The following is a 10446-nucleotide window of genomic DNA, read 5'->3' as shown; positions in this document are numbered from 1 at the left end:
TCATTGGACAACCCCTTTAAGGGAGGAATTTATCTAAGGCTCTTTCTTTTCACCCACAAAAGTCTTGTTTCTCTGGGCAAGTGCCATTTTGCATAAAAAAAAAAAAGGTTAAACTTTTTAAAAAGTAAAGTAAAGTTAAAATAAGCGGCTTAACAGAGGGGCATGGCTTTCCGCAGCCCAGAAGATTTATTATAGTTTGTGTCAGAAACTGGTGTAAGTTATAACAAAATGTGCTTTTCTGGCTCACTTTATAAGACTGGCGTATAAAGCATTATAAAACTGACCCGAAATCCTGGAGTTGATATTTAATTTCAAACTGCAGTTAGAATTGCCCATATATATGTACATGTATACTAATGCGCAGAATACATACAAGCATGAAACTATCTAATATATAATGACTTATCTGTCAACAGATTTCGAATTACCGTGACAAAAACGCAACAAAATGAGTGGAGATAAGAAATCCAGACATGTCATCTACAAGAAAACCTCCCGGGACAAAGCGGTTAGTACTTTCCTTGTTAGGCAACACATCGAAATAAATTATACACACACACACAAACAAGGACTACAAGTAGCAGCACACTGCTCTATGCGCAAAGACATGGAAATAGTGACAACATGAATAAATGTAAATTGCATTACTGCTATATGAAAATTAGAAGCTCTTTGCACATACCTGTTTGTGTCGGGCTCATCTACCAGCGACAAGGTGGCTTCCAACAGACAGGTCCTACACTGACAGTCTTGCCTCTCCTGGGCTTTTGGCCTACACCTACAAATTTCAGGGCAATGTAGAATCCAGCTATGGAATACTCTGATTAGAAGCACCAGGCATAGCTTGGAGTAGCTGATCTAACTTTCTTTTACATTTATATATACACACACTATGTAATATATATATATACCTCTTGCAACAGTATTCACCCCCCTTGACTTTTTTCCTATTTTGGTGCCTCACACCCTGGAATTAACATGGATTGTTTGAGGATTTGCATCATTTAATATACAGAACATGCCCGCATCTTTGAAGATGCTTTTTTTTTTATTGTGAAGCAAACAACAAATAGGACAAAATAACAGAAAAAGTCAATGTGCATAACTATTCACCCCCCTAAAGTCAATACTTTGTAGAGCCACCTTTTGCGACAATCACAGCTCCAAGTCGCTTTGGATAAGTCTCTATGAGCTTCCCATGTCTTACCACTGGGATTTTTGCCCATTCCTCCTTGCAAAACTTCTCCAGCTCCTTCAAGTTGGATGGGTTGAATTTGAGAACAGCAATCTTTAACCCTGGGTTCACACCTGAGCGTTTTACAGCGCGTTCAAACGCGCTGTAAAACGCTTAAGACATGAAAACCAATGCTTCCCTATGGGAAGGGTTCACACCTGGGCGTTTTACAGCGCGTACGAACGCGCTGTAAAACGCCCGACGCTCAAACAAGTACTTGAGCTTCTTTGGGGCGTTTTGACGCGCGTTTGTGGCCATAGGACACTGCAGTCAATGACACAAACGCGCGTCAAACGCGCGTTTACTATTACAAAAAACGCGCATAAAAACGCGCGACAAAAACGCGCGTAAAACGCGCGTTTGAGGAACGCTTAGGTGTGAACCCAGGGTAAGTCTGACCACAGATTTTCTATTGGATTGAGATCTGGGCTTTGACTAGGCCATTCCAACACATTTACATGTTTACCCTTAAACTACTGATGTGTTGCTTTAGCCGTGTGTTTGGGGTAATTGTCTTACTGGAAGGTGACCCTCCGTCCTAGCCTCAAATCAGGCACAGAGTGGTACAGGTTTTGCTCAATTATATCCCTGTATTTAGCAGCATCCATCTTTCCCTCCACTCCGACCAGTTTCCCAGTCCCGGCTGCTGAAAAACATCTCCACAGCATGATGCTGCCACCACCATGTTTCACTGTGGGCATTGTGTTCTTTGGGTGATGTGATGTGTTGTGTTTTCTCCAGACATAGCGTTTTCTTTGATGGACGAAAAGTTCAATTTTAGTCTCATCAGACCAGAGCACCTTCCTACATACATTTTGGGAGTCTCCCACATGCCTTTTCGCAAACTCACAACGTGCCTTTTTGTTTTTAGCTGAAAGTAATGGCTTTCTTCTGGCCACTCTGCCATAAAGCCCAACCCTATGGCACGTACGGCTTATTCTCGTCCTATGTACAGATACTCCAGTCTCTGCTGTGGAACTCTGCAGCAGGTCTCTGTGCTGCCTCTCTTATTAATGTCCTCCTTGCCCGGTCCGTGGGTTTTGGTGGGTGGCCATCTCTTGGCAGGTTTACTGCTGTGCCATGTTCTTTCCATTTGGTTATGATAGATTTGATAGTGCTCCTGGGGATCATCAAAGATTTGGATATTTTTTTATAACCTAACCCTGACTTGTACTTCTCAACAACATTGTCCCTTACTTGTTTGGAGAGTTCCTTGGTTTTCATGGCAGTGTTTGGTTAGTGATGGCTCTTGCTTAAGTGTTTCAGCCTCTGGGGCCTTTCAAAAAAGGTGTGTATATGTAATGACAGATCATGTGACACTTAGATTGCACACAGGACATCATTTCACTAATTATGTGACTTTTGAAGGTAATTGGTTGCACCAGAGCTTTTTATGGTCTCCCTAACAAAGGGGGTGAATAAATACGTGCATGCCAATTTTCTGTTTTCTATTTCTAAACAATAGTTTTATTTATATATTTTTCTCATTTCACTTCACCAACTTAGACTATTGTGTTCTGATCCATCACATAAAATTCAGATTAACAAAACATTGAACTTAAGGCTGTAATGTAACAAAATACTAAAAAGTCAAGGGGGGTGAATACTTTTGCAAGGCATTGTGTGTATATATATATATATATATATATATATATATATATATATACACACACACACACACACACACAATAAAATGTGTAATTTAATGTAAATATTATGGGCCAATATATCACATGTTGCAAGATGTGTCAATTTACTACAATGGCTTTCTTGTCAAGTACAATTGGGCTGAATTCACTGAGCACATCATACACTTTTCTCTTACTTATGACTCCTCTCTGCTGGCTCACATACATTTTACAAAAATACCAATTTAACTAATATAACACTCCTTTTTCTACATACAGTACAGACCAAAAGTTTGGACACACCTTCTCATTCAAAGACTTTTCCTTATTTTCATGACTATGAAAATTGTAGATTCACACTGAAGGCATCAAAACTATGAATTAACACATGTGGAATTATATACATAACAAAAAAGTGTGAAACAACTGAAAATATGTCATATTCTAGGTTCTTCAAAGTAGCCACCTTTTGCTTTGATTACTGCTTTGCGCACTCTTGGCATTCTCTTGATAAGCTTCAAGAGGTAGTCACCTGAAATGGTCTTCCAACAGTCTTGAAGGAGTTCCCAGAGATGCTTAGCACTTGTTGGCCCTTTTGCCTTCACTCTTCTCGATTGGGTTCAGGTCCGGTGACTGTGGAGGCCAGAAGGTGTGTCCAAACTTTTGGTCTGTACTGTACGTTTTCATTCTTTTTAAGTCAGTGTAAAAATCGCTCAATTTTTTTGTGCCTTCTGTCAATATCCTTCCTTTATAATTGGGATGGAATAAAAAATGCAGTCCTCCTGTCCTTTAAAGAGAAGTTATCATCAGGTTCAGGCAGCATGAAATCCGTATCCCGGGGAGCTATAGTTTACTCTGCGGCATTTTAGGAGGAAACATAGGGGGAGATTATAGCAACCAAACAAATTCCACTATTCATTTTCAAAAGGAGTTCTAAAAAATGAAAGGTGGGATCTGTTTGGTTGCTAATATCCACTAAGCCAGTTCTGCTTTACACCAGTTTTAATAAATCTCCCCATAGTTTTAACAATGACTTTAGAATGGGGAGAAGAGTCATAGAAGCTGTTCCCTGAACGTTTCGGGAATCAAGCGAAGTCAATCAAGTCGAACAGGGTAGCGAGAAGCCACACAGCGGACACTTCACCTTGTTTTTTTCCGGTCTTCTGGACTGTATTTACACCTTTTTTTTGTTACATATACTCTTCACCTTGTGCCAGACTCTTCTCCCAATGCTGGCAGCATCAATTCAGAGTAAAGCATAGTCTGCTGATGGTCTGCTTGCTTACCAGATTTTTCTGATCGGATGTTAAAGGGGTATTCCCATCTTAGACAATGGGGGCATATCGCTAATATCACCACCAAGCGCTAATCCCCGCCTCTCCTATAGAAGTGAATAGGAGCGTGCCGCGCATGCGCGGCCCATGCTCCCATTCATTTCTATGGGGCAGACGGCAATAGCCGTTTTTTCGCCAGCCCCATAGAAATGAATTGATGCCGTCTGCGCATGCGCAGGGCCCGCCTCCTTCACTTTCGGGGCTCCATTCTCGATATAGGTGCGGGTCCCAGCAGTGGGACCCGCACCTATAAGACAATGGGGGCATATCCTAACGATATGCCCCCATTGTCTGAGATGAGAAAACCCCTTTAAATGAGTCACTCACATAAAGTAAGCAACTTTGATAAAAGTATATTTGAAACTGTATGTACCAACATACAAAGCCCACAAATGCATTCTTGTCTGACCTTATTTTCTTCCACAGGTGAGTGTATATCTGGGTAAAAGAGATTACATTGATCACGTGGAGTCTGTGGAACCAGTAGGTAAGTAAGCACATAGCATCTCCTTTATAACTTCACAGCATTGACTGTAGAGAGGAGCATGGGTGCATTCATAATAAGTGCTATGACTTCACTAATATGGATGATTTCGTCTACTTTTTTCTAGATGGAGTAGTTTTAGTGGATCCTGACCTCCTTAAGGGCAAGAAAGGTAAGTGGTGACATTTAAGCGAAGTTGAACATGCTTGCTTCTTTTTGGCCAGGACAATACGACTTAAAACGGCCATTAGCCATATACGGTAGATGTGTACTGTACTTTATTCATCTATCCTGACAATAAGTGTACAACATACTGGGACACACAATCAGAAAGAACACTGGGGCACATTTACTAAGACCAGCGTTTTAGACGCCAGTCTCAATAAAGCCCCTGCGCTGGTGGTAGATCCACCAAAGTTATGTAGAGGCGCCGGCCTCTGCATAACTTTGGCGGATCCTCCATCAGTTCTAAATGGAAAACAGCTTTCTTACATTTAGATCATTCTCTACGCCTAGACCAGGCGCCGAAGATGGTAAATGAGATGGGCCTGCTGGCCCGTCCCCTTCCCCGTCGCTCACAATTTTAGACCTGGCGTGAGCGTTGAGTAGTCACAGATTATATAGGTGTATTTCAGCTTTATAAATGGTCCCCACAATGTTTAGATGATTACTCCCTTCATTCTGTCAATCAGTGGTGGTGTCATGGGGTCTATACCCTGTAAGAACTTTGACCTGATAGTGACTCTTCAATGCACCTTTCCAGACAGGTGACCTACAGTTGTATTACATCCCCCACCTTTTTCACATGTGCCCTGCTTGAATATATGTATATCATAATATCCCACCTTATATATTTTGTAACACCCCTGCTTCCCTTCAAACACCCATTAATTTAATTATAAAGCTGTCTGCCTTCAGCCACCACTAGGGGGAGCTCACTGCTTATAATTTTATACAGATTCCATTGAATTCAGTGTTATTTGTAAAAATCCATATGGAGTGAGCTCCCTTAGGGAATCCTAGTGGCAGCCATAATTGTCTGTGCGGCAGTTTCTCCTGTTGGTGAACTGGTAAGAGTAATAATTTGTCAGGCCCCTGAAGTAGTACTTCCTTTGCTGGGACATTTTGCTGACGCATGTTTAGTGATATAAATTGTATCTATCCCCTGTACTAAACACCTCTGGTTATCTTTTTCACAGTGTACGTCACTCTGACTTGTGCCTTCCGCTATGGTCAAGAGGATATTGATGTGATCGGCTTGACCTTTCGCAAAGATTTGTACTTTGCACGGACCCAGGTCTATCCTCCTGTGGAAGATGTGAAATGTCTAACCAAAGTCCAAGAAAGGCTGATGAAAAAGTTGGGAAACAATGCCTATCCTTTCCTGATGGCGGTAATAAACCTACTTCCATTCCCTGTCCATTAGAAAGACATAGAACTGTGATTTACCCTTTTGAGGGTATTTCAGCAATGCCATTAGATGATTCTGATCTTTTCTAATCCATTATTTTCGATCTTATAGTTTCCTGATTACTTGCCATGCTCAGTGTGTCTTCAGCCAGCTCCATCAGATGTGGGGAAAGTAAGTAGATTCATTCGGCTGTCATAAATGTAACATAATTGAAAGGTGTGGTTATGGAACAGTCAAGAAATAAGATGATAATAATAAAGAAAATGTGCTCTATACAGCAAATATTATACATGACTGCTAGAGACATATCTAGATACAGTAGTTCTTGAAAGTTTATGAACCCTTCAGATTTTCACACAAGTCCTTTAAAGATGGCACCCACTCCAGAATGGAGCAAGTGCCATAGCCACGGGGTTTCTGATGTTTCACATAGCAGACACCAGGTGCTAAGATCTGTGATTTTCGATAACTCAGAATGTAGACATTTAACCCCTAAGATTCCATTGTCAATTGTGGCCAAAGCATCTGAGGTGGAATGGCTCCCTCATGCAGCAATCGGGGGAGTCATTCATTTCCTGTGGCTACCATTGTCCCGCTGAAGGATCAGGATCCACTACAGCAGGCATGGACAACCAGCAGCTCTCCAGCTGTTTTAAAACTACAACTCCCACCATGTCCTCCTGTAGGCTGATAACTGTAGACAGTCTGGGCATGCTGGGAGTTGTAGTTTTGCAATAGCTGCAGAGCCTCAGGTTGGCCATCCCTGCACTACAGCTATGCTCCTATGGATACTCTGCCTGTGGCAGGGCTCCATAGGAATAGAGCACAACTTCCATAGACTGCAATGGTAATTCATTGGAATCTATGAGAGAAGCAAATTGATGATCACATGTTCAAGTTCACTAAGGGAACTTTTAAAAAGTGTAATGATAAGACAGAAAAAGTTTCAAAGACATATAAAAAAAAATCAAAAAAAAAAAATCACCACCTTGCTTCACTTCCCCCCAAAAAGTGAATTAAAAGTGATTAAAAAGTAATACACACACACACACCAAATTGGTATAACTAAAAGGGCCCTGCACAAAAAAAAAGCCCTCTCACTTCCAAGTTATGGAGCTCTGAATATGGTGATGCAAATAAAAAAATACATTTTTTCCTAAGTTTTTTATTTTTTTAAGTATTAAAACAAGAAAAATATACAAAAGTGGTATCGCTGTAATAGTAATGACCCAGACAATGAAGGTCACAGATCAATTTGACCTCATAGGGAACGCCATAAAAACGAAACCCATAAAACTGTGACTATGTGAACGGAAAAATAAAAAGTTATTGCTCTGGAAAGAGTAGAAAACGAAAACGCAAAATCACCATATCCTCTAAGGTTTAACCACCCGAATCTAATTTGAACCTGAAACCCTGTGAACAGATTTGACCATTTACAATTATGATGCTAATTTTACAGGTTTTTGTGAAATCATGATATTTTTGGATAATGTCCTTATGATTTCAGGCTTGTGGTGTGGATTTTGAGATTAAAGCATTTTCTACCAGCAATTTAGAAGACCGGATTCACAAGAAGTAAGTTACTGAATAATTCCTTATGGGCTCCATTGTAACTAGAATTTACGGCTTGTCTATGTTTCCTTTAAAGGGATCCTGTCACTATGAAATGCAGTGCAATCTGCAGGCAGCCTGTTATAGAGCAGGAGGAGCTGAGCACATTAATAGTTTTAGGAGGAAAGATTCAGTAAAACTGATCATCTCTGCTCTTTCTATACTTAGGAGTCATGTGGGTGGTCCTATCAGTAATTGGCAGCTAACTCAGCACGACTAAGCATACAGGGAAGGCTGTCCATCTATGAGTAGGACCGCCCACATGACTCCAGTCCTAAGCACGGAAAAAGCTGAGATTTAGATGAATTAATTATAAGCTTTACTGAATGTTTTCCTATAAAAATATATAGGTATTAGTCTGCTCAGCTCTTCCTGCTCTATAACATGCCTGCAGATTATATTGCATTAGTGACAGGTTCCCTTTAAAACCAAGCACATTATGAACAGTAACAAGCTGCAACATTGTAGTAAAAAAGTGGGAACGGACATTAAATCTTTACGCATTCGCCACTTTTTTGTGTAAATTTTGCACCCAATTTAGCTTTTTTTGCTACTATTTAGCAACTATTTATTTTAGCAACTTTACAAATAGCCTTTGTTCTCATCTTACAGCTCCTATGCAGACCTTTGTGTATTCATGCTTATATGCAACAAAAAAACGTGTTGAAAAGAAATCGGAGTACAGACGACAGAAGGAAGGGAATGACTGCAGGATCAGACTATATACAGCAGTAGTGAAGTCAGTAACCATGAAGACACAAAGGTCTTCCTAGTGTGGGGAACTGTACTCACTTGACCTCACAGCCAGTACATCCAGATCGCAGCCGGGTCAAACAGTCGTAGCACACTCTGACAGTGTTACCTCACACTGTCTGCCTTTCCTCCGGACTGAGACACACCTAAGATCTAGCAGCAGGATGACATGAGACATGCCTGGACATGAGCATGCCTCAAGTCCCAGACTGGAACCTGGGGAACAGGCACCCACCCAACACATTGCCTGTTCCCAGTAAAAGCCCGCCCTGAACTAGTTGAACCAGCTACACTATCTATTTTCTGTGTCCACCAGCTAACTTAGTGGACACCTAGACTAGGGCTTTTACTCCACCAAGGCCGGGCACCTTGGTGGCACATTCCTGGTAAGCAAGCCGCTTTAGAACGCTTCCTGCAACATTCTGGGTGACACATATCGTCCCCTCATAGATGACTCCTGTCACCGCCTTACACTAGGTAGATTATGTGGAATAAAATGAAAAGGTGCATCTTTTTTTGCATTTTATATTTTAAAATAACACCAACACAAGTAATTGTTTGCAGACGTGCACATACCATTTACAGTCATCCTGCTTTTAGTACTTTCATCTGAACTCCTTCACGAAAGCGTAATTTCCCTTTTTGCAGAAACTCTGTGCGTTTGTTGATCCGTAAAATTCAATATGCTCCTGACCAACCAGGACCCATGCCCCGGGCAGAAACTTCCTGGCAGTTCTTTTTGTCAGACAAACCTCTGCACCTCACAGCGTCGCTGACCAAAGAGGTAACACAGAGCATGCAATGTCATGCAACTGTAGGTAGGGTAACTGCATCTGCGTGTATGGTCACATTGCCTGTTGTGTCTGGTTTAGCATGTTAAGAGTTTGAGCAGCACATTTCTCTGTTAGATCTCTCAAAACATAACAGTTTTCCAATTAGATTAATTTAAAAATGTTTGTGTGTTATTAGTACTGCTGTTACATACTTGTTACGGCGCCCCCTGGTGCTGTTTTGAGTCTATTTGGAAGCATCCACATAATGTGTACTGTGCAGGTGGTCACACATGCTCAGTAGATTAACGCCATCCGCTGGATCTTATTGTACATGGAAGCTAAGTGATTTTTGCCATTATACAGTCCAACCAGATAGCGCACTAGAAGTGGCTTCTGACAGGAGGTGGATGTTCTTGAAGGGAATCAAAAGACTATCAGGGGTCACTACAGCAAATATATAGTAGCAATATCTAGACTCTCAAGGATTCAAATTGCTAAATTGTTATTTTTTGAGAATAATAATAGCAATAATTATTAGGCACCCTCTCTAAAGGCCACTGACTGTCAGTCCTAGCTAGTAGGCCTTCTCTCACCCAGTACAGATTCACTTTGATACCATGTATCTGTATATAAATAGTATATAGATAAAACAAACGTGAGATCTTCTAGGCCAGTGGTGGTGAACCCTATGGCACGGGTGCCAGAGGCGGCACTCAGAGCCCTCTATGTGGGCACCCGCACCTTGGAAAAAGTCTATTGTGTACCAATATGCCTAAGACTTTTCCTGCCCTTCATCAGCGCAGGGCGCACTATGAAAAGCACAGGCAGCACATTGAATGTAGGAAGACTATTGTAGCAAAATGATAAAGTACATATTGGACTGTATTATGCAGGTTACCTTGCCGTGTTGGCACTTTGCGATTAATAAGTGTGTTTTGGCCGCGCGGTCTCTAAAAGGTTCACCATCACTGCACTAGGCATATATTGTTTGAAGTATATTAGATTTATTAATACATGGATCAGAAAAAAATCCAGATAAAGCTAAATATTCAAATAAACACGCACTACATCATAAATACATTCCCAGTCCAGAACCATAAGCTGCGGGCCCAGCAGCAAATATAGGGTGGCCCACGAAAAAGTATCCCGCCTCCAATATCTCCAAATCAAACTGCCTAATAGTTAATCTGCCTTAGTTGTCCATAGCAACCAATC

The 10446-nt window shown here is 41.2% G+C and overlaps 1 protein-coding gene across 2 annotated transcripts in view; it reads left to right on the top strand.

Moving 5' to 3' along the window:
• Positions 1 to 448: 448 nt before the first annotated feature.
• SAG (S-antigen visual arrestin) overlaps positions 449 to 10446 on the top strand; it is a 29809-nt gene continuing 19811 nt past the window's right edge. For both annotated transcript variants that reach the window (XM_044290802.1, XM_044290803.1), the window contains exons 1-7: positions 449 to 508; positions 4623 to 4683; positions 4808 to 4852; positions 5880 to 6073; positions 6203 to 6262; positions 7602 to 7669; positions 9107 to 9242. In XM_044290802.1, coding sequence (XP_044146737.1) covers positions 449 to 508; positions 4623 to 4683; positions 4808 to 4852; positions 5880 to 6073; positions 6203 to 6262; positions 7602 to 7669; positions 9107 to 9242 — 624 coding nt within the window. The remainder of the gene's footprint in view (positions 509 to 4622; positions 4684 to 4807; positions 4853 to 5879; positions 6074 to 6202; positions 6263 to 7601; positions 7670 to 9106; positions 9243 to 10446) is intronic.

This window comes from Bufo gargarizans, chromosome 4 (genome assembly GCF_014858855.1).
Source record: "Bufo gargarizans isolate SCDJY-AF-19 chromosome 4, ASM1485885v1, whole genome shotgun sequence".
NCBI classification, from domain to species: Eukaryota; Metazoa; Chordata; class Amphibia; order Anura; family Bufonidae; genus Bufo; species Bufo gargarizans.
Note: the sequence above shows the minus strand (reverse complement) of the source record. Positions and strands in the feature narration are given on the sequence as shown.